This window comes from Oncorhynchus clarkii, chromosome 22, assembly GCF_045791955.1.
Source record: "Oncorhynchus clarkii lewisi isolate Uvic-CL-2024 chromosome 22, UVic_Ocla_1.0, whole genome shotgun sequence".
Classification (NCBI taxonomy): Eukaryota; Metazoa; Chordata; class Actinopteri; order Salmoniformes; family Salmonidae; genus Oncorhynchus; species Oncorhynchus clarkii.
This window is the reverse complement of record NC_092168.1, coordinates 35,068,511-35,091,118: the sequence shown is the minus strand read 5'-3', so window position 1 is coordinate 35,091,118 and position 22,608 is coordinate 35,068,511. Positions and strand designations below refer to the sequence as shown.

Here is a 22,608-nt window from a genome sequence, read left to right as displayed (position 1 = left end):
CTCCAAGCAATGTTTACATACCCTACATTACTCATCTCATATGTATATACTGTACTCTATAACATCTACTGCATCTTGCCATCTTTATGTAATACATGTATCACTAGCCACTTTAAACTATGTCACTTTTATATGTTTACATACCCTACATTACTCATCTCATATGTATATATTGTACTCGATACCATCTACTGCATCTTGCCTATGCCGTTTTGTACCATCACTCATTCATATATCTTTATGTACATATTCTTCATCCCTTTACACTTGTGTGTACAAGGTAGTTGTTGTGAAATTGTTAGGTTAGATTACTCGTTGGTTATTACTGCATTGTCGGAACTAGAAGCACAAGCATTTCACTACACTCGCATTAACATCTGCTAACCATGTGTATGTGACATATAAGATTTGATTTGAAGCAGAGGAAACTGTAGTTCTGAAATACATCAAAAAGCGTGAAAACTTCTGCCTGAAGCCCATACACGCCACAACGTACATGTTGGACCCCAAGTATGCTGGCAAGAGCATCCTGTCCGGTGCAGAGATCAACAAGGCCTATGGTGTCATCCCTACCGTGTCTCACCACCTTGGTCTGGATGAGGGCATGGTTCTTGGCAGTCTGGCGAAGTACAATTCCAAGCCAGGGCTTTGGGATGGAGATGCAATACGGCAGTCATGCCAACATATCTAATCAGCCACCTGGTGTAAGGGACTTTGTGGATCTGAGGCTCTTTCTCCTGTTGCCTCCGTCATCCTCCAAATCCCACCAACATCAGCCGCCTCAGAGCGCAACTGGTCCTTGTTTGGGAACACACACACCAAAGCACGCAACAGGCAAAAAATTGGTGGCCATCCGGGCAAATCTTTGGCTTTTTGAGCCTGACAACGAGCCATCCTCAACAAGGTTGGAAAGTGACAGTGAAGATGAGGCCTCAGAGTCTGATGTTCAAGTGGTGGATATTAAGGAGGTCCAGCGAGATGACATGGAAGCTTGAGAGGAAGACAACCAAAGCTTTAGTTTCTAGACTATCATTTTACAGATGTATGTTGAAAACGTTTTTGGGAGATGCAATGGATCATTGGGGATCATTCAATATTCCCTTTCTTTTGTTGTTCAGTGAAATCATCCCATGTGAAGAGTCAACTCATTTAATTTAAGTTCAATTCGTAACTAAATTATTATTATTTTTCTACTGGAAGGATTTAATCATTTGCAATTATGTCTACTAATGATGAGGTAAAAGGTTTATGTTTCTGTCTCCATATGATATGGTAAATATATCCAATGCAAAAAACATTTACATTTAAATGGTATTGATATTAATTAGCATATATTTCTGTTAATTGCCATATATTCCCGTTAATTCTCATGGAAAGTTTCCACCTCCTGAATATTCCCCAAAATATGCAACCCTACATACACACAAGCGCACACACACACATGGCTCTCTCAGAACAGTGCCTTCCCTGTGCAGGCATGCCACTCTTCTCAATTGCTCCATGTTCTTTGTAAATACTTAACAAAACAAAAACAACAAAGCTACGCTTCCTTAGGGACAAAAAGAAAAGTCTAATACTTACTAGCTTTGATAGCACTTTCTAGCTAAAGTCAATTTAATAGGTTTATTTGTCCTATGTTTCACTAGAGAGGACCACGTTTTTAAGACATACTCATACTGCCATCTGTTGGTGATTAGCAATGTGGTTCAGAGCATGTTACCTTCTGGGGTCTATATCATGGCTCCCCCCTCTCTCACCACAAGTTTTATGACTTTACGACAGGTCATAAATTGGTCATGCAGAAAGAGAGGGGAAAGAAACATATGGAACAAAGAGCTTCTCTTTGTTCAACTCCTAATCCCCAAAATTGGAGGATTAAACAATATATATATTTTTGAGAATGTGGGAATGGTCTGAGGGGATTTAAAAAACAATCCTGTCGAAGTTGTTTTATTTTGTGACATCAAGAAGGACGGTAGCACAGAATAACGGTAGCTTTGGACATTTCTCCATTTTAAGTTTTCTACCTGAATGTTGTGTAAAATATATGATTGAATATGAAACTATTTGTGAGAAGATGTAATGTCATGTTAGCCTTCTAAACGAGATACTTGTTTAGTTATAAAGTTTTAACTAGTCAATGGCCACACTCCCATGAGCCCAGACATTACGTTGGCGCCATGGCCCACCCTTTTCTCAGAAGTGTATAAAACTCACTCCTGACAAAATGTACATTAGACCAGTCAGCGTGTAGCGGTGGCTAAATGGCTGACAAATGGTTTAAAACTACAAGACCAGAAAACCAGACTGCGTGTAGTGTTGGCTGCACGGTTGGAAATGGTTAAACTCTGAGACTATCGATCACTACAGAATAAGAGCAAATCTTAGACGTAAAATTACTAGTCTGCAGTTAGAAATTACATGAACCTAGGACGAGAATACCGACAACCGCCGCAACAACTATTCTAAGAACATGGTACGCCTGACATCCATTATGAACACAACCTGAGACTTTCTGTCGATTGACTCTTCCGCAGATGGACCAGCGATTTCAGAGAGAGACAAGACATACAAGCGTAAATATGTACATTGCAGTTTCTTTCCGAATGAGCGGCCGTTCATGTGCAAAGGATTAGGTTTTCAATTAATATAATTGTCAAATGTGTGTAGGGAATCCATTTAGTCTTTCCTACTGTTATCTGTCCCCACCCCTTTCCATTGTCTACCAAGATGGCATACCGGTTTAGCCCACTAGGGACATATCAATGCATTGTGTTTGTAACCAGTATCTACTGTTTGTTTGTAATATATTTCTGTGATTATTTACTTAGTAAATAAATAATTAAGCCAATTTGTATATCACTGCTTCATTATTTAGGCTAGGGTTTGTGCAGATATCCAAAGGTTTGCGACGATCAGTAATGAGAACCTGATGAGGTAATAATAACAATTCATTAATAAGCGACTGTTTTGATAAGATATGAAAATATCTAAAGAGTTATATTTCGGGAAATTGACACTCTATAAACAACATTTTTCCGTGGTGCCCCGACTTCCTAGTTAATTAGTTATATGATTAGTTTAATTGTGCAATTAAATTAAACATTGATAATTGATATGGTAATATACAGTCTTCAAATGTAATGATAGTCACAGACATGACATTGTCCTGGCACCACAATGCTAGTTCACTTACCTCCTCCCTATAGGCTGACTTGTTATCAGGCCTTCAACCATGGTGTCATCAGCAAACTAGTCCTGTCCTGGCTGGGTTGTGTGTCTGTTTTCTGACGGTGTTATTTAGATGAATTCTGCATTGCATTCTGAGTCTGTTTATTGACCAAGCAGCAGTGTGAAATTCAGAATAATTGTTTTCACAAGTCTATTCAGTTCACGCTGCAAGTCCAACAGAGAGAGAAGAGAAACATTTGTAAGTTTCAATTTCCTAAAACTAAACTGCCAGTTGTTTATGTAAGAGCAGTTGTTTTTGTTTATAATATTGTGGTGGCAGAATTTGGGGTAAGACGTTGTAACTTCTCAAGGGATATGTTTTGTGTTGGACTGTGATGTTATGCCTTTCATCGACTCCTGGTATGTCTGCACCCTAACACGTTGTGTCCCGGAACTGTTGCTGTATGAAATAACTGTTGTGTAACATTATGATTGTATTATTACCTCTCACTACATAAGGGACTCGGAACAGTTTATTATTCAAGTTCCTCCCTGTGAAATAAGAGACAGATCTCCTTTGCAGCTGCTTGAATAAAGATGTTTCTATTATACAATTAAATAGTCTCTGCCTTAATCTTTGGATCGAGTTTTCCACAACAATATAAAATGGTGGAATCCATACCTCTCTTCAAGTGATTTGTTGCCAATATCAAGTAGTATTGCATAGCTAGATGCCGTATTGTTGCATACACATCATGACTAGGAGAATCCTAAAAGCCTGGCAAGAACAAGGCTAAATGTCAAGCAATAAAGTGGGGTACACCGACATCCCCTGAGAATCCACTCATCAAGGCAACTCTGTCCCCCTCATCTCAGAGTCCCTTATTACTAGACAAAGAATGCCAAGAGTCAACAGGTGTTATCATCTAGTGACCATCTCGCAATGGAAAATAGATGCTCAAGTACTAAGAAACAAACGGCTCCTTTAGTTGACAGGGAAAACTTCTGCATGCAGGGCATATTCGGTAGCATGGCCTCTTCGCAACAGCACACACCTTTGGCTTACACTACTACCAGAGCATCTACTGGCATACAGTGATGAGAGGGGAAGAGAGGAGGGGAGTGCACTGTGACAGCTTACCAAGACGGCGGCAGGCAGCAGCAGCTTGACAGGCAGAGCAAAGTCCCACTGCCTTGGCGCTGCTTGTGTTGTTGGCAGTACAGAGAGGTGGGAGGACATCACAGCCATCAACAACATGGCTGCCTACTCAGCTACACACACATGCACACAAGCGCACACACACGGCTCTCAGAACAGTGCCATCCCTGTACAGGCATGCCACTCTTCCCAAATGCAAACAACAAAGCTACGCTTCCTTAGGGTCAAAAATAAAAGTCTAATACTTCCTAGATTTGATTGCACTTTCAAGCTTTAGCCAATTTAATAGGTTTATTTATCCTATGTTTCACTGGAGAGGACCACATTTTTATGACATACTCATACTGCCATCTATTGGTGATTAGCAAAAATGTATTTAACGTTTCTGAACATGCAATGCTGTAACTATTGATTCAAAAGCAGTAGAACAAATCTGCTTTCCCCGATCTTAATTTTATTGTTGTAGCCTGTTTGTGGCTGAGGTGAAAGCATGCATGGGGCTTCAAACATACAATACCCTACTACAGTACATAAAAAATATGAAGTTGTTCTGCAGGTTGGAAAAACAAGTCAAGGATGGCCAGTTCCAGGTCCGCATGGTGAGAGGTTCCCTGCTTGTTCACTGCACCACAGAGTATACAGACTGTATTTGTTTAATTAATTCAGTCAATCAAAACCTGTAAGAGTAACTTTACTCAGTGACCCAGAATAAAGTGTCTTGCTAATTGAGGTATCTTGACAACCCCCCAGTCTGTTAACTGTCTTGCAATGGCCTCAACATTACCCACCATGCCAGGGGATTCATTAAAATATATATATATATATATATGTTCTTCTATCGAAATTGCTGTCATACGCAGATAAACTCATCCACAACATCTTCTCTCTGACTGACTACAGCAATGCGCTATTTGGGTGGCCTCCCAGCCAAATCACTAGAGGCTCCATTTAACGCAGAGCAGTGCTGCCAGGACCAAGAAGTCAGACCACATCGCCCGATCCTGGCCTAACTCCACTGGCTACCGGTCAATTACAGGATCGACTCCAAAATCCTCATGCTTGTATGTAAAGCCTTAAATGGAATGAGCCCCACCTACATAAGATACCTCATCTCAAACAGCGAGCCACGTCAAACTCTTCGCTCCAGCCTCTCTCTAAAGCGCTAAGTCCCCAAGAAACATCTCTGAACAATGGGTGACCGAGCCTACTGCTCCCTTGACCCTTACCTGTGGAATGCTCTTCCTGACCACCTGACTTCCTCTCAATTACCCTGAACTTTTCAAACAGGCATTAAATCCCACTTCTACAGTCCCAATCAAAACAGTATTTAGCACCTAGCCCACTATTGCCATTTCCCCTGCCTTTATTCCAAATGGGTTTTTATTGTATATAATTATTTATTTTTCCTCAGTAGAGCTTTGAGAACTAAAGAAAAGTGCTCCACTAAATACATTTATTTTGTTCTAAATTACTTGTTTTTCACTTCCTCGACCTCCTACAGCAGGTGAAATTCAAGTGTTTATGTTGGGCTTTGAATTACTGTCTCATCCCCTTGTTTTCATCATGCTTGACTGAGCCATAATTGCCTTTTAAAGTGAGAGTTGGATCGCTGATTTGTACACCGTGAATAATGTTGCTCCTTGTGATCTTCAAGGTATGTAGTGCAATGTTAGTCTTTCCAGGTACTTTGGATTACATGTAGGTTAGGTTAATATTGCATGTGTATGAGCATGAATCATATGAAAGGGATGGGTAAGGGATCTGCACAAACCATCATTCTGTTTCGAACCAAACTCTGCACTGTAAATGTGTTTTGGTAAAATGTTGAATGGAAATTGTTAAAAGTAGTCCTTGTGCATTCAGTGGTATGGTTTGTTTAACTTTGCAATCATTGGTTTTTGTCTGTCACGGTCACCATGGAATTGCCCATTAAAATAATTTACACTAACATAATCCATCCTTTTAAATCACTCATATTTCGTACTTACATCAACAATATCTCTGAACCCCAACTTTCCATAACTGCTGTTGAGGGTCATTTCAGAAGCCTCATGAGTAAATTACACTATTCAGAATGACATAATCTCAGAGTAATTACACCAACACTGAATACCAGTACTAAACTTTATTTTAAAAAGACTAATTGATAGTGTAAAGAAATTATAAAAACAACCAATATTAAATCTAATCTATATGAAATTGCTTTAAGGTCATAATGATAATTTTGCCATTTGATTTTGAAGATCACTTGAAGTATCAAAAACAAATCCTGTAAAATGATTTAATGTAACATTTTAATTCGGCCTTACTGTCATTAGCCCATACGTAAACGCAGATTCACTACATGGAACAGATAGTGACACACCCCCCCCCCCCCCCCAGCTTAAACTGACAGATTTCTATGGGGATTTTTTTTATTAATATGACAATTACATTTCTGCAGGGGTGCAGACATCAACCTTAGGGGGTTAAATGTGGCAACATGTCTTTCCCTTCAAATGAAGAATCATTAAGAATTTCAAGGGGGACTATTCATGATTCATGCTATCCACAAGTGTAAACTTTATTAGTTTTAGAATGAACAGAATGTAAAAGCCCTTACATCTATACATCATGGTTGGAGTGGAGGAGGTAGAAAAAAGAAAAGGGGGGAGGGGACTAGCACTTCTGTAACAGAACATTCTACTGCTCCTGGTGCTACTGTACGTTATAAAAAATAAAAAAAATGACGCGCCTTGGATTTGGCTTGAGGTCCGTTAGTCAGCAGCCTCGTCCTCCTCGGACTCAGATTCTGGGAAAAAAGATGAGATTCAAGTCAACTGCATGAACAGAATACGGTGCTATGGCGAATACAGACAAAACCACAGGGACTAGAGGATTTTTGAAGGTTTTTATACCCACATGAGCTAGTTGAATTCATTGATTTTCAGTGTCGCTGGATACGATTTCCTGCTAAATTACCTGACTAACGTAAAATGTAAGCCATGCTCACCTTCCTCTGCGTTCTTGAGCCACTCCACAAATTTTTTCATCTGTTCCAGGAACACACTCCTTCCTTTGGCAACATGGGCCTCTGTGTACCACTTAAGAATGGCCTCCTCACTCAAAACATCCGCTGGGAAAAATACATCAACATGAAAATTACAACTGCATGAATATGCAGTTATAGCCACTTGACAAAGACAATTGTGCCAAAATACAAAGTGTTGATGTGAATCTGTTAGGCAACAGAAAAACATTCTCTTATGTCACTCACCTTGCATTCACACATTAACAGCAAAATCTGCTTCTTCAGCAAGTGAAAGCGTGCATGTGTCTCACCTCTCCCCCTCTTATATTTGGAAGAAGACACACCAATATAAAATGACCACTGTCCCTACAATATTTTCTGGTGGGTTCAGATGGGCTAGCCGGAATAGGAACATACTTTTAATGGTAGTTAATCCAGATCCCGCTTTGATAAGTGCAGCGGGAAGGTTTTGGTTGCTACTGTCTGAATCCAGGGTCATTCAGAAAGGATCATTGCTCAATGGATACAAGTATCCAAGGTCCCTCCCTCAGACATCCTCCTCCAATGAGCTTTGATAGGGATTGAGGAAACAAGGACTAAGGTGGCAGACAACGCTATTCCCTGATCTCATTTACCTTTGTATAAGTAAGCCCTGTCCAAGCCAGAACAACCCATAAGGCTCAGGAGCCCTTCTCCTGTTTCTGTAGCATAAGGCAGCTTGATGAACAAACACACTCCCTGGACAGGAAGCTAGTCTGTTGCAGGTCCTTTCCCTCAATCCATCTTCTTAATGCTGAGTGCTAAGCAGAGAGGCATCGCTTTTACCAAAGATACTGGTAACTAACCCAAGATGTCAGCTGCTCCTTCTACCCGTGCGGTTACCTTTGTAGAGCAGCACCACAATCTTCTGGAAGGAGTTCATGAAGTGGATGTTGTCGTAGCAGTACTCCTGCATCTTCACGAGCAGCAGGATCTCAGAGGCTCCCTGGGATGTGAAAGCCTTCAACAAGGGGCTGTATTGCTGCAGAGAGGTGGAGAGAAAGGGGGTGTTTTGTTGAGTCATGAAAACTAGTGACAAAAAATGACACTCAATTCCGTCACAACGGTGAAAGTGACGGCTCTGTGAAATCAGTGTAAACCACCCAGCTCACCTTCAAGTGCTTGATGGCTTGTTCTGTGACCAGTTCCTCTTTCTTGTTCCACTCCACATAGCTCATAACACTGGTCCACACGATGCCAATCATGGTCTGCTCTGAGATGTTGTTCTTTTTCATTTCCTCCCTGGCTGACGCAATGATCTGGAGGGAAAGGATGACAGGAAAGTAGGTCAGTAAGTAAGGAACAACTGCTTCTGGTTATTGGGCATTTCATCTGCATCCCATGCTACCACAATTAGGTATCATAATCAAACAATGTCCTTCATCAACACAGACCAAGGCTGTGATCCGATTTTCTACCCCAAGTGTGCTAAAATTTACTCCTCATGCTAACACCAACCCAATGCTTCTAAATTCAGAAGTGAGAATGAGAGCAATTGCACCCTTTAAGAGTTAAGGGTAGGGAACTCAACCAGTGGAGTACTTCTCCAGCAATCAGCATAGACCCAGACTTTGGACTCACGTCTTTGAAAGGGTCCCCGCGTTCCATTTGTTCCTGGAGATCCTTCTGAAGTTCCTTACGGGACCCTATGGCCTGCTGGTTCCTGGCAAAGTCTGACAGCTCTTTGAGACCGGCGTCTGTGAAGTACTTAGAGAAATGCTCACAGCTCCGCTTGTTGGCAGGGAACAGCTCCTGCAAAACACAAGGTGGAGAAACAGGCTTTACATCACAGAATTAAATAGAACAAATACTATTACATTGTATCTTTATGATTAAGTTGAGGCGGCGAGGAGATAGACAAATTGAGATACAGCCCTCGTATTCCCAGGAGAGCTGCCCATTCTTAACTTCCCTGCTAATCAATTATTGTATTACACCGACCAAAAGAAAACACGCATGGTTTTGGATTGGACATCACCCACATGATTGGTGGTCTCACTCACCAAAAGTCTATTATCCATGCCGACCTTGCGGAGACTTCCTGCCACAGAGTTGATATCTTTCTCATGGATCCAGGATTTGAAAAGTTTCACAGCAAAGGCTGCAGAGACACCTGGGTAAAAAAATAAGGGTTAACCATATTTTAGGCCTAGTGCCTACCAGGTGAAAAGCCAAATACCACAGGACACGATTCAACAAGTCCGCCCTGTAAAAACAGAAATGAAGCAACTTCAGACACAAGGACTGTTGTATGAGACAAAACCATAATTATGCCCTTCGTAAATTCACATGTTACAGTGAACGTACGCAATGTTTAATTTAAGTAATAAAGTAACTGGAGATGCACTTGTAAGTATATAGGCTGGTTTTCCAGACAGATTAAATCTAGTCCTAGATTTTTTAAAATAATGATCAATGGAGAATCTATTGAAAGTAATTTTTTGTTCAGGACCAGGCTTAAAGCGATGGACTCTGTGTCCAGTATGAAGGAAGTTAAGAGGTAGTTTCAAGAACCAATCAGAAACATAATGGCATCCATGAGTTCACCAGACTCTGGGTAAGTAGATAAAATCTCATACTATCCCTTTAACGTTTGTAGCAGAAGCCTGCCCTATTGAGCTGGCACTGCCTCACACCTTCTTTGACGAGGTTCTCATTGTAGAGGCTGTTGAGGATTGAGGCTGAGATGTTGCCATTGGCCAGCAGGATGCCAGTCAACATGGCCAGCTTGTTGCGCTCAGATTCAGTGAATCCCTTCAGGAATAGCAGCAACTGCACAGGAGAGAAGAACAAGAGGGAAACTCAAACACTGAAACTTAGAATGGAATACAATAGAATGCTGGTATAAGAACAGAATGCAATTCTATTCCATCCTTAGCAAACTTAAATTGCATATTCGCCAAAGACAGGAGTATACGGTTTGGATAGAATGCAGCACTTTGGACTGGATAACATTATTGAACATAAGTTGAAAGAATTGCATATTCTATAATGATGCCAGGATCAATAATGTTATCCATTCTGACTGCATCTCAAATAGCACCCTATTCCCTTTACAGTGCACTCATTTTTACCAACACCCTATGGATGTAATTTGGGGAACATCAATGAGTTGAATAACTGGTTTACAGTTGAATGATCCAACAGATAAGAGAGTAAGTCACATCTTGAACAACGTTGCTCAAGACGACAATCAACAATGCCTTCACCTTCTTGATCTCCTCTTCAAACCCTTTCTCCAGGTACTTGTAACGCCTGATAAGCTTGTTGAAAACCTAGGTATCGGATGGGAAAATTAAATCAGATCTCTAAAAAAACAGCCCAATGTCAATCAAAACTGTAGCACACTTATTATAATCAACCTTTTCTGTCAGTAAAAAAGGGAAAGGGGTTTGAAGCACCACTACTAATACTGCTAGTAAGTCAAGGTATTATCATATTCAGCTCTTTATTATTAAACCAAAAACAAACACTATTGCACAAGTGTACCTGAGCATATGCTTGCATGGTCTCCAGGTCTTCTTGTGCTGTAAACAGACAGAACTCCGTACGGGTCAAGTCATCTGACAAGGTACCACCTGGGGCTGAACAAGAAAAAAGGGGAAGTTATTATACAGACTGTCACACACATTTATTCATTCTATCACCAGAAATATATTATTTTCCCGGAATTCTATTCTTTCCCATCATTACACCAACATTCTATCTAGAGGTCGACCGATTGATCGGAAATGGCCGATTAATTAGAGCCGATTTCAAGTTTTCATAACAAATCCAAAATAATTTTTTGGGGGGCTGATTTAAATATTTTTTTATACCTTTATTTAACTAGGGAAGTCAGTTAAGAACATTCTTATTTTCAATGACTGCCTAGGAATGGTTAACTAGAGTTAACTAGTCCATTGCAATAACGACCTGCCTCTCTCTCGTTGCACTCCACAAGGAGACTGCCTGTTACGCAAATGCAGTAAGCCAAGGTAAGTTGCTAGCTAGCATTAAACTTATCCTATAAAAAACAATCAATCATAATCACTAGTTAACTACACATAGTTGATGATATTACTAGATATTATCTAGCGTGTCTTGCATTGCATATAATCTGACTGAGCATACAAGTATCTGACTGAGCGGTGGTAGGCAGAAGAAGGCGCGTAAACATTCATTCAAACAGCACTTTCGTGCGTTTTGCCAGCAGCACTACGTTGTGCGTCAAGCATTGCGCTGTTTATGACTTCAAAGCCTATCAACTCCCGAGATGAGGCTGGTGTAACCGAAGTGAAATGGCTAGCTAGTTAGCGCGCGCTAATAGCATTTCAAACGTCACTCGCTCTGAGCCTCGGGGTGGTTGTTTCCCTTACTCTGCATGGGTAACGCTGCTTCAATGGTGGCTGTTGTCGTTGTGTTGCTGGTTCGAGCCCAGGGAGGAGCGAGGAGAGGAACAGAAGCTATACTGTTACACTGGCAATACTAAAGTGCCTATAAGAACATCCAATAGTCAAAGGTTAATGAAATACAAATGGTATAGAGGGAAATAGTCCTATAATTACTATAATAACTACAGCCTAAAACTTCTTACCTGGGAATATTGAAGACTCATGTTAAAAGGAACCACCAGCTTTCATATGTTCTCAGCAAGGAACTGAAACATTAGCTTTCTTACATTGCACATATTGCACTTTTACTTTCTGCTCCAACACTTTGTTTTTGCATTATTTAAACCAAATTAAACATGTTTCATTATTTACTTGAGGCTAAATTGATTTTATTGGTGTATTATGTTAAGTTAAAATAAGTGTTCATTCAGTATTGTTGTAATTGTCATTATTACAAATTAAAAATACATTTTAAAAATTAAAAGAAATGTAAAAAAATTGGCCGATTACTCTATATCGGCTTTTTTGGTCCTCCAATAATCGGTATCTGTATCGAAAAATCATAATCGGTCGACCTCTAATTCTATCCTTTCCCAGCATTCTATTCCATCCTTACCCAGCATTCCGCCAGCCACCAGGATGTCGAAGAGCGTCTCAGCATAGCGGCGGTAGTCAAGCTTGGCCCCAGAGGCATCAAGAAATTTCGCAACAGCGTCCAGATCACTGCCAGTTTGGTTCAAACCTTGTACAATGGTTTCCTGAAACTGAGTAGGGTCAAACACCTTCTTTTCATCTGTTGAAAGATCAATGCATTCATTAGAGACAAATCATAACAGCAATTGACCAGTCATGATATCAATATTCAGTTTACACCCACCTCTCTTCCTAGTTTTAAAACGCTGGCCTGTAAGCGTTGGCTTCTGAATCTTTTGATTACTCATAAAAAGACACCCTGAATGAGACAGAGAGAAGATTATACTATAGCTGAAAGATTAGCTAATGTTTGTTGCTTTACTTAGCCAGCAGATCCAATCCGCTTGCTTACAGCTGTACTAGGGTCGGACAGCATTCATGTGTATTTAAGACACCACGGAGCCGGCACAAGACAAGGCTTGGGAAAAGTACCTCAATCCATTGATGAGAAATGTTTTGTACTCCGAATTGTCTGTTACATCTGAACGATTGCTAAGTTTTTCAGGAAAATTGTCATTTTTGGCCCGAATCTAGGTAGCAGAAGCCACAGGAGCCATTTTGGAATCAGCTCATTTGTTGTTCAACGGGATGTGCCATTTCATAATGGCTGCTGTTGTTACTGCTAGCTAAAGGAGGACAAAAATGTCAGTTTACTTGTAAACAAAGTTGTTCAATCTTCTCTGTGTAACAGTTGTGATTATGGGACCAGGGGCAAAAGGCGGTACGCTCCGGTACAGCGTCCATGCAAAATAAATAGTGGGGGTACGCTGTCCCGGTAAAACGTTAGCCTATAACAATTAATACATGTCCAAAAACTATAGGCTATTACACAATTATTTAACATGACTGCATGTCAGCCACATGAACATTTGCGAATTGACTGGAGACCAAATTGCGCTGTGGTTCGAGGAGAACACTTAGATTTTGTCAGTGGGAGATGAGTGGCCGAGACGCTCGGGGACAAGGCAGAGGTGAGTGGCCAAGACCGAGGAGTACATGGACAACAGTGGATGCATCAATTCAGGCTACAAGTGTAGGCCTAATGACAATCACAGAATATCATTACAATACACGTAGGTGTTTTGTAACAGATGTCTCTTCCCAGTCTTCAAATCGCAGGTGCACAGTTTGTATTTGAATGCTGAAATTATTTTGTGAGTGGACAAATATGTGCAGGTAGCCTACAGGAGCATCTTTGTTTGGCAATCAGATGAAAACATCATGACTGGTTGTGTTTATGCCGCATTAAAAAGGCATAGGTGACGTGTCCATAAGACTAGGGGAAACTTTCCCTAAAGTATATCGAATTAAATTTCCAAAAGTACATAGCCTAATTAGCTTACTCCTGTCTATACAGAAATAAATACAATAATTCAAAATAGGATACAACAGAAAGCATGATTTGGCCACAGAATATCATTTACTTAAAAAAACATGTGGATTGTTTTACATTGGGGGCTCCCGAGTGGCCCAGCAGTCTAAGGCACCACATCTCAGTGCTAAAGGCTTAACTACAAACACCATGGTTCGATTATAGGCTGTATCACAACCAGACATGATTGGGAGTCCCATAGGCGGTGCACAATTGGCCCAGCGTCATCCGGGTTTGGCCGGTGAAGGCCATCATTGTAAATAAGAATGTTCTTAACTGACTTGCCTAATTAAATAAAGGTTACATTTACATCACAGCCTACAGTTGGAAGGGCCTGCAATTTGGGCAGCACAAGCTGCAATTACCAAACAGATGACTGTTTAAGTGCGACTGCCAGTGAAAAGCAGAGACCCAGCCAGGGATATCGCAATATTTAAAAATAGAATCACAGGAAACACTTTGGAAAGCAAATGGCTATTGCTATAAAGAGATGACAACAAAAAGACTCCAATCTGTCTTAAAGTTATTACATTTCTTAATTGTGCGAACAGTAGCCCATCTTATCTTCACCCGCGGAGAACATTGGAACACTGGCGAGTGTGCATTTTCACTGTCTTTGTCATTGGGTCTGTGGCATTTATTGTTTTTGGACAATAATTTCCTCCTCCAGATTAGGTGGATCTCAGATTGTATTTGGTTCTCCCCTTTTCCTTGGCAAATTACATGGATCAGACAACAGTTGTTATTGATATGTTTGTCAGTGTCAGCAGAGTAGGCTACCTTGTAATTTTTGTAGTTTGGAAGAAAAAAAAGCATGTTTGCACTTGAGTGTCCCACACCGGTAAGAAAGTATATCTACTTCCCCCCTGCATTCGGTGTACATCCATGGATTGAGGTACGTTTTACATGCCATATCTCGCCTGCTCCCTGCCGTGTCTTAGACACAGGAATGGTTTCCGAACCTAGTTAACTGAATGAAAGGGGGTCGGATCTGCTGGCTATGCGTTACCTAGCTAAAGGCCGGGTCGGCTGGCTAACACACCGGCCTCGGAGACGCAATCCATGCATGGCCAGTTAGCTAGCTAGTTAGTTACTTTAGAATTGAACTGCAAATCAACAAATACTGAACATCTGCAAGACGAACTAGCAAACTACTGCTGTGAAGACATAGCTAACTACAATGCAGGCATGATTGACAGAGTTAAATAGCTAACGTTAGCTAGCTAGCATAATTGCTAAAGTTAGCAAACTTGCGTAGGCGTCAAATAAACTTTATTGATTTAGCTAGCTACTACTATCGTCAGCACACCAGACATACAAGTTAACTTACACTACTTACCGAAATCAAAGTTATCCTCAAAAACAGTCGAAGAAACACGAAATACTGCGACACAACTGAACAGGCCAGACCAAAAAACTCAGTGAAACGTGAAGGGTGTATTGCGGCTGTGCAAGCTTGATATGACGTAGACATTATGCAGCGCTCGTACTTCTTCTTCTTTGGTGAGGTTTATCGGCGGTTGGCATCCAACGTTATGGTGCATTACCGCCACCTACTATACTGGAGTGTGGGCCAGAGACGGATAAACTAAATCCTACCTGTCAGCCCCGTTGCTCTTAAAAAAGATAACAAAATATTTGAGGCTATATCTAATGACGTTCTACTCAATATACTCTTTAAACTAATTTCCTGTATCCCTTTCTCCCTCATACTAGATCTCATCCTCCCTCTTTCCCTCCAATAATGTCCACACTGTATCAATACATGCTCCACTGTCTCTGTTTCCTGGCAATACTCACATTTTCCTGTTGGATACTTTCCTATCACATGTAAGGTCTTATTCAACTGGCTGTGTCTCACCCTTAATCTTGTAAATATAGCCTCCTCTCTTCTGTCCCTTCCTGCTGTTCTCCCCTCCCTAACTTTCCTCTGGACTTGAAATAAATGCCTTTCCTTAGTATCTCTATTCCACTGCTCCTGACATTTCTCCACCATCACTGTCCATATCAGGATTTTTGCCTCTGCCTTGCTCATTGAAACTACCTCATCAGCATCCCAACTACTTAGTGCTTGTTTAGCCAGTACATCAACTGCATCGTTCCCCTCCAATCCCACATGAGCTGGGGAGCCATGTAAATATTATCTTTATACCCATTTGTTTACTCCTGGCATGGGTTTGTATCACCTCATAAAGTAGGTATTGTTTGCTACGTGATATAAAGGACTGAAGACTCCTTAGCACTGCACATGAATCAGAGCAAATAACTACTCTTTCTGGCTTAACTTCCTCCACCCACTGCAAGGCCAACAGTATGGCCATCAGCCACATTCATAACATCTGTACATTTCATAAATACCCGCATACGACTCGGAAAACCCACTTGAACGCCCTCCCACTGTTAATATTTCATCCCCAACTCTGAGTTTCCCACTTAGATCTCTCTAAACAAAGAACACAGCAAGCATGGCGGAATCTTCAAAGCAAATGTTATCCAATCACGTACATCATTTACAGCATGTAAAATGATATATGAAAGTAGTCCCCTAGTAATTAAAGGTATATAGGTAGTGGTGACACCCCTTTTTTGTCCATGATGGCAAACACAAATTTAACTGAACCTAAATTGACAAAAAAAATTGATATAATACTAAAAGTTTTTTCGATTTTTTATTTTGGATCATAAGTACATTCATGCAGTGTATTATTCGTTTTCTTACAATTTGGAACCAAACGTGACAATTGTCCAATGGTGTGACTGTCCCAGGTAAGGTTGAGGAGCTTTGATTTTAAGTAATTATTATAACATTTATTTTAATGAATACAATTCCCTTCACCTAATCTTTTAGTTATAACACAGAAGTTTATTTAAAATAACAATAGTCCTCAAGTCTATTCATGGTATTTCCAAATAGTTTTGATTGATTACATTTTGTCCATAAAAGCAATGTCCACTTGGTGTGACACAATTCTGTGATTAAATAATGAGCCAGCATTTGGGCACCATTGTGGTAGGGACAGTTATCTTGCATTGAGTAAGCACTGAAGACATGGCTGAAGCACATGGCCTGACCAGACTGTAAAAGCTTTATGATAAATATTGATCAAAATGTGGCACTTTTCTGCCATTGCCATAAAAGGGGTCAGTTTCTAAGTTCTTTGGTATGATGCAGTTTGAATGTGTATATACAGGTATATTACAAATAAGAATACTTTTTTGACAATTGAAGTATAAAAAAGCACTGAAAACTTGTTGTGGTGAAATCATATGGAAAGCTTACTGTTAACAATAAGCCCCAAAATGGACCATACAGCCTGAGATTTCGAATGGTTTGACAGCTTTTTCCCCTTGGTGTGTCATGCCAGAGGAAGTACCTGTCACTCCAGGGAACATAACCAATTAATACACTTGTATAATTACCTTTTTAGACTTATTTTTCATCAAATAACACTTATTTGAATGAGACCTATTTGTATCCTGTTGCATTTTTGATCATTTTAAGTGATTCTGAATGTAATATTTATGTTTTCATTATTCCAGGCCTGGTTTCTCACTCTCGGCAGGTGAACATTGCTCTGGTGACTTCTGGGTCTGTCTCTGCCCTCTGGGGAGGATCTAGTTATTTTACGTGGCCCTAGTGATGGTGCAGGCACATATTGGGGGCTGTGGTACACCTATTCCTGGTTCTCACTCCCTGCATTAGACCATCCCTCCCCTTGGTCCCTCTCTGTCTGTCCTACCAGTTTCACTCCTCTAATTGACATAAGTGATCCATCTTGAGAGGGCCAAATCAGCTGTGCCTCTTTTGGTTCCCCCCTGCTCTAACTGGTGATTATGCCATATTCTTGTCCCAAAGATTAAGCCATGCAAGTCTTAGTACACATGGCCGGTACAGTGAAAATGTGAATGGCTCATTAAATCAGTTAAGGTTCCATTTATTGCTCAAACGTTACTTTGATAACATTCTAGTGCTAAGATATGTCAACAATTGTTGACCTTCGGGGACATGCATTTTTCAGACCCAAAACCCATATAGGCATATAGGCATATCATTCGATTGTCTGCCCCATCAACTTCCGATGGTAGTTTCTGTGCCTACCATGGTGACCATGGGTAATGGGGAATCAGGGTTTGATTCTGGAGAGGGAGCCTGAGATACGGCTACCACATCCAAGGAAAGCAGCAGGTACGCAAATGATCCACTTCCGATTCGGGAAGTCCTTGTAATTGGAATGAGTACACTTCAAATTCTTTCATGAGGATCCATTACTGATGTTTAGAACAGATTTTTTAGAAGCATTTGTATAGTGGTCAGAAACTTCTGAAAGTGTCATTAATTACATCTTAACAATAAAATGTGACTGCCTATTGTGTATTGTCCGTCGGTGTGACAATGAGTTACTGTATCTTGGATAAAATGTTAAATTAATTGTTTAGCAAATAAGATAATTGCTTTTTACATAGGCTCAGTGAAATAACTGTGTATCTGACCTAAAATGTAATTGTGAGACACTTGGTCAGCATATTCAATCTCTCCCTATCCCAGTCTGCTGTCCACAAATGCTTCAAGATGTCTACCATTGTTCCTGTACCCAAGAAAGCAAAGGTAACTGAACAAAATGACTATCGCCCCATAGCACTCACTTCTGTCATCATGAAGTGCTCTGAGTGACTAGTCAAGGATCATATCACCTCTACCTTACCTGACACCCTAGACCCACTTCAATTTGCTTACAGCCCAAATAGATCCACAGACGATGCAACTGGCATCGCACTTTACACTGCCCTATCCCATCTGGACAAGAGGAATACCTATGTAAGAATGCTGTTCATTCACTACAGCTCAGCATTCAACACCACAGTGTTGATCCTCAACACTGGGGACCCACAAGGGTGCGTGCTCAGCCCCCTCCTGTACTCCCTGTTCACCCATGACTGCGTGGCCACGCACTCCTCCAACTCAATCATCAAGTTTGCAGACGACACAACAGCAGTAGGCCTGATTACCAACAATGACGAGATAACCTACAGGAAGGAGTTGAGGTGCCTGGGAGTGTGGTGCCAGAAAGATAGCCTCTCACCCAACGTCAACAAAATAAAGGAGCTGATCGTTGATTGTGGAAACAGCAGAGGGAGCACCCCCCTATCCACATCGACGGGACCGCAGTGGAAAAGGTGGAAAGCTTCAAGTTCCTCGGCGTACACATCACTGACAAACTGAAATGGTCCACCCAAACAGACAGTGTGGTGAAGAAGGCGACACAGCACCTCTTCAACCTCAGGAGGCTGAATAAATTTGTCTTGGCACCTAAACCTTCACAAACCTTTACAGATGCACAATTAAGAGCATCCTGTCGGGCTGTATCACCACCTGGTATGGCAACTGCACTGCCCACAACCGCAGGGCTCTCCAGAGGCTGGTGCAGTCTGCCCAACGCATCACCGGGGCAAACTACCTGCCCTCCAGGACACCTACAGCACCCAATGTCACAGGAAGGCCAAATAGATCAGCAAGGACAACAACCACCCGAGCCACTGCTTGTTCACCCCGCTATCATCCAGAAGGCGAGGTCAGTACAGGTACATCAAAGCTGGGGCCGAGAGACTGAAAACAGCTTCTATCTCAAGGCCATCAGACTGTTAACTTCTTGACCATACTTGAGACGCAGACGTCTCAAGTATGCCCCTGGAAATGCAAATGCGCTACGCTAAATGCTAAATGTACTCGTTACAACTCAATCTTTGATCAAAATTCACAAGCAGGGTATTGAATTAAAGCTACACTCGTTGTGAACCTAGCCAGCAAGTCAGATTTTTAAAATGCTTTTCGGCGAAAGCATGAGAAGCTATTATCTGATAGCATGCACCCCCCAAAATGCCAGCACGACACGTAAACAACAGATTTTGCGGTAGCCGGCGCTACCCAAAACGCAGAAATAAAATATAAAACATTCATTACCTTTGACGAGCTTCTTTCTTGGCACTCCTATATGCCCCATAAACATCACTATTGGGTCTTTTTTTCGTTTAAATCGGTCCATATATACCCAAAATAGCTTTGTATGGAAGCTGTGTCATTCAGAAAAAAACATCGTATTTAAACGCTGCGTAATTTTTTAAAATTAAAAAAGTCGACGATAAACTTTCACAAAACACTTCGAAATCCTTTTGTAATCCAACTTTAGGTATTAGTAAACGTTTATAATCTATCAAAATGATTACAGGGCGATGTATTTTCAATAGGTCTTCGCTTGCAAATCAATGGCTGCTAATGTCTTCTTCAACAACATCCGGGTGAAGACTGGGAAAATGGATGCCAGATAGATGGATTTTCCAACAATTAATTCAATTGAACATGACGACAATGGCGACATCGTGTGGAATTTGTATGAATTGCAGGCAGGTCGATATTAAATTCTGTTCTCTTTTAACAACTCGTGGAAGTGACTTATGGAAATTATTTTTAGCTTTCAGAGAGCATTGTTTCTTGCGTTTTTCAATGAAACACACGATCTGTTATAGTCACAGCCGTGATTTAACCAGTTTTATAAACTTCAGAGTGTTTTCTATCCACACATACTAATCATATGCATATACTATATTCCTGGCATGAGTAGCAGGACGCTGAAAAGTTGCGCGATTTTTAACAGAATGTTCGAAAAAGGAGGGGGTAGAAGTAAGAGGTTTTAACAGCCATCACTAACACAGAGAGGCTGTTGCCCTATATACATAGACTTGAAATCACTGGCCACTTTAATAATGGAACACGAGTCACTTTAATAATGTTGACATATTTTGCATAACTCATCTCATATGTATACAGTTTTTTCTTCATCAAGCAGGACGCACAGGATGTATTTCAGACACCCTACAAGGCCGAAATCCCCGTCATTGGCAAGAGAAAGAGACTCCGGTACAGAGGACACAGGGCGGGGTGCTTTGTAAGTATTCGCCAACGGCGAGTGGGAAATCTGCCCTTACCATCAATATTACTTGCCAATGTACAATCATTGGACAATAAATTAGACGAAGTACGATCACGAATATCCTACCAACGGGACATCAAAAGCAGTAACATCTTATGTTTCACCGAATCGTGGCTGAATGACGACATGTAAAACATTCAGCTAGCGAGGTATAAGGTGCACCGGCTAGACAGAACAGCACAAGACGAGGGGGGGCGGTCTGAGTATATTTGTAAACAACAGCTGGTGCACGGAATCTAAGGAAGTCTCTAGATTTTTCTCTCCTGAAGTAGAGTATCTCATTGTAAGCTGTAGACCACACTATTTGCCAAGAGAATTTTCATCAATTTTTTTCGTGGCTGTTGATTTACCACCACAGACTGGCACTAAGACCCCACTGAGTCAGCTGTATTAGGAAATAAGCAAACAGGAAACCGCTCACCCAGAGGCTGTGATCCTAGTGGCCGGGGACTTTAATGCAGGAAAACTTAAATCAGTTTTACCTCATTTCTATCAGCATGTTAAATGCACAACCAGAGGGCAAACAATTCAAGATCACCTTTACTTCACACACAGAGACGCGGACAAAGCTCTCCCTTGCCCTCCATTTGGCAAATCTGACCATAATTCTATCCTCCTGATTCCTGCTTACAAGCTAAAATTAAAGCAGGAAGCACCAGTGACTCGGTCTATAAAAACGTGGTCAGATGAAGCAGATGCTAAACTACAGGACTGTTTTGCTATCACAGACTGGAATATGTTCCGGGATTCTTCCGATGGCATTGAGGAGTACACCACATCAGTCACTGGCTTTATCAATAAGGGCATTGAGGAAGTCATCCCCACAGTGACTGCACATGCAGTTGAAATTGGAAGTTTACATACACTTAGGTTGTAGTCTTTAAAGCTTGTTTTTCAACCACTCCACACATTTCTTGTTTACAAACTATAGTATTGGCAAGTCGATTAGGACATCTACTTTGTGCATGATACAAGTAATGTTTTCAACAATTGTTTACAGACAGATTATTTCACTTATAATTCATTGTATCACAATTCCAGTGGGTCAGAAGTTTACATACACTATGTTGACTGTGCCTTTAAACAGCTTGGAAAATTCCAGAAAATTATGTCTTGGCTTTAGAAGCTTCTGATAGGCTAATTGACATCATTTGAGTCAATTTGAGGTGCACCTGTGGATGTATTTCAAGGACTACCTTCAAACTCAGTGCCTCTTTGCTTGACATCATGGGGAAATCAAAAGAAATCAGCCAAGACCTCAGAAAATAAATTGGAGACCTCCACAAGTCTGGTTCAGCCTTGTGAGCAATTTCCAAATGCCTCAAGGTACCACGTTCATCTGTACAAAGAATAGTACGCAAGTATAAACACCATGGGGCCACGCAACCATCATACCGCTCAGGAAGGAGACGCGTACTGTCTCCTAGAGATAAACGTACTTGGGTGCGAAAAGTGCAAATCAATCCCAGAACAACAGCAAAGGACCTTGTGAAGATGCTGGAGGAAACAGGTACAAAAGTGTCTATATCCACAGTAAAATGAGTCTTATATCGACATAACCTAAAAGGCCGCTTAGCAAGGAAGAAGCCACTGCTCCAAAACCGCCATAAAAAACCCAGACTATGGTTTGCAACTACACATGGGGAAGAAGATCGTTCTTTTTGGAGAAATGTTCTCTGGTCTGATGAAACAAAAATAGAACTGTTTGGCCATAATGACAATAGTTATGTTTGGAGGAAAAAGGGGGATTGCAAGCCGAAGAACACCATCCCAACTGTGAAGCATGGGTGTGGCAGCATCATGTT

At 41.0% G+C, this 22,608-nt stretch overlaps 1 protein-coding gene across 2 annotated transcripts; it reads right to left on the bottom strand.

Annotated features, from left to right (window-relative positions):
- Positions 1–6,440: 6,440 nt before the first annotated feature.
- On the bottom strand, positions 6,441–15,298 carry LOC139380824 (eIF5-mimic protein 2-A-like). Of its 2 annotated transcripts, XM_071123913.1 has the most exons (12): positions 15,157–15,298; positions 12,630–12,704; positions 12,369–12,545; positions 10,869–10,963; positions 10,589–10,654; positions 10,016–10,151; positions 9,383–9,492; positions 8,961–9,131; positions 8,492–8,638; positions 8,223–8,361; positions 7,323–7,445; positions 6,441–7,121 (listed from the first exon to the last, which is right to left on the bottom strand). In XM_071123913.1, exons 2-12 carry the CDS (start codon positions 12,691–12,693, stop codon positions 7,087–7,089), a joined length of 1,263 nt encoding a protein of 420 aa, XP_070980014.1. In that variant the 5' UTR covers positions 12,694–12,704; positions 15,157–15,298; the 3' UTR covers positions 6,441–7,086. The 2 variants fall into 2 exon arrangements, with proteins under 2 accessions (XP_070980014.1, XP_070980015.1); XM_071123914.1 differs by lacking the exon at positions 12,630–12,704 and having other exon boundaries at positions 15,157–15,265.
- Between the last annotated feature and the right edge of the window lie 7,310 nt (positions 15,299–22,608).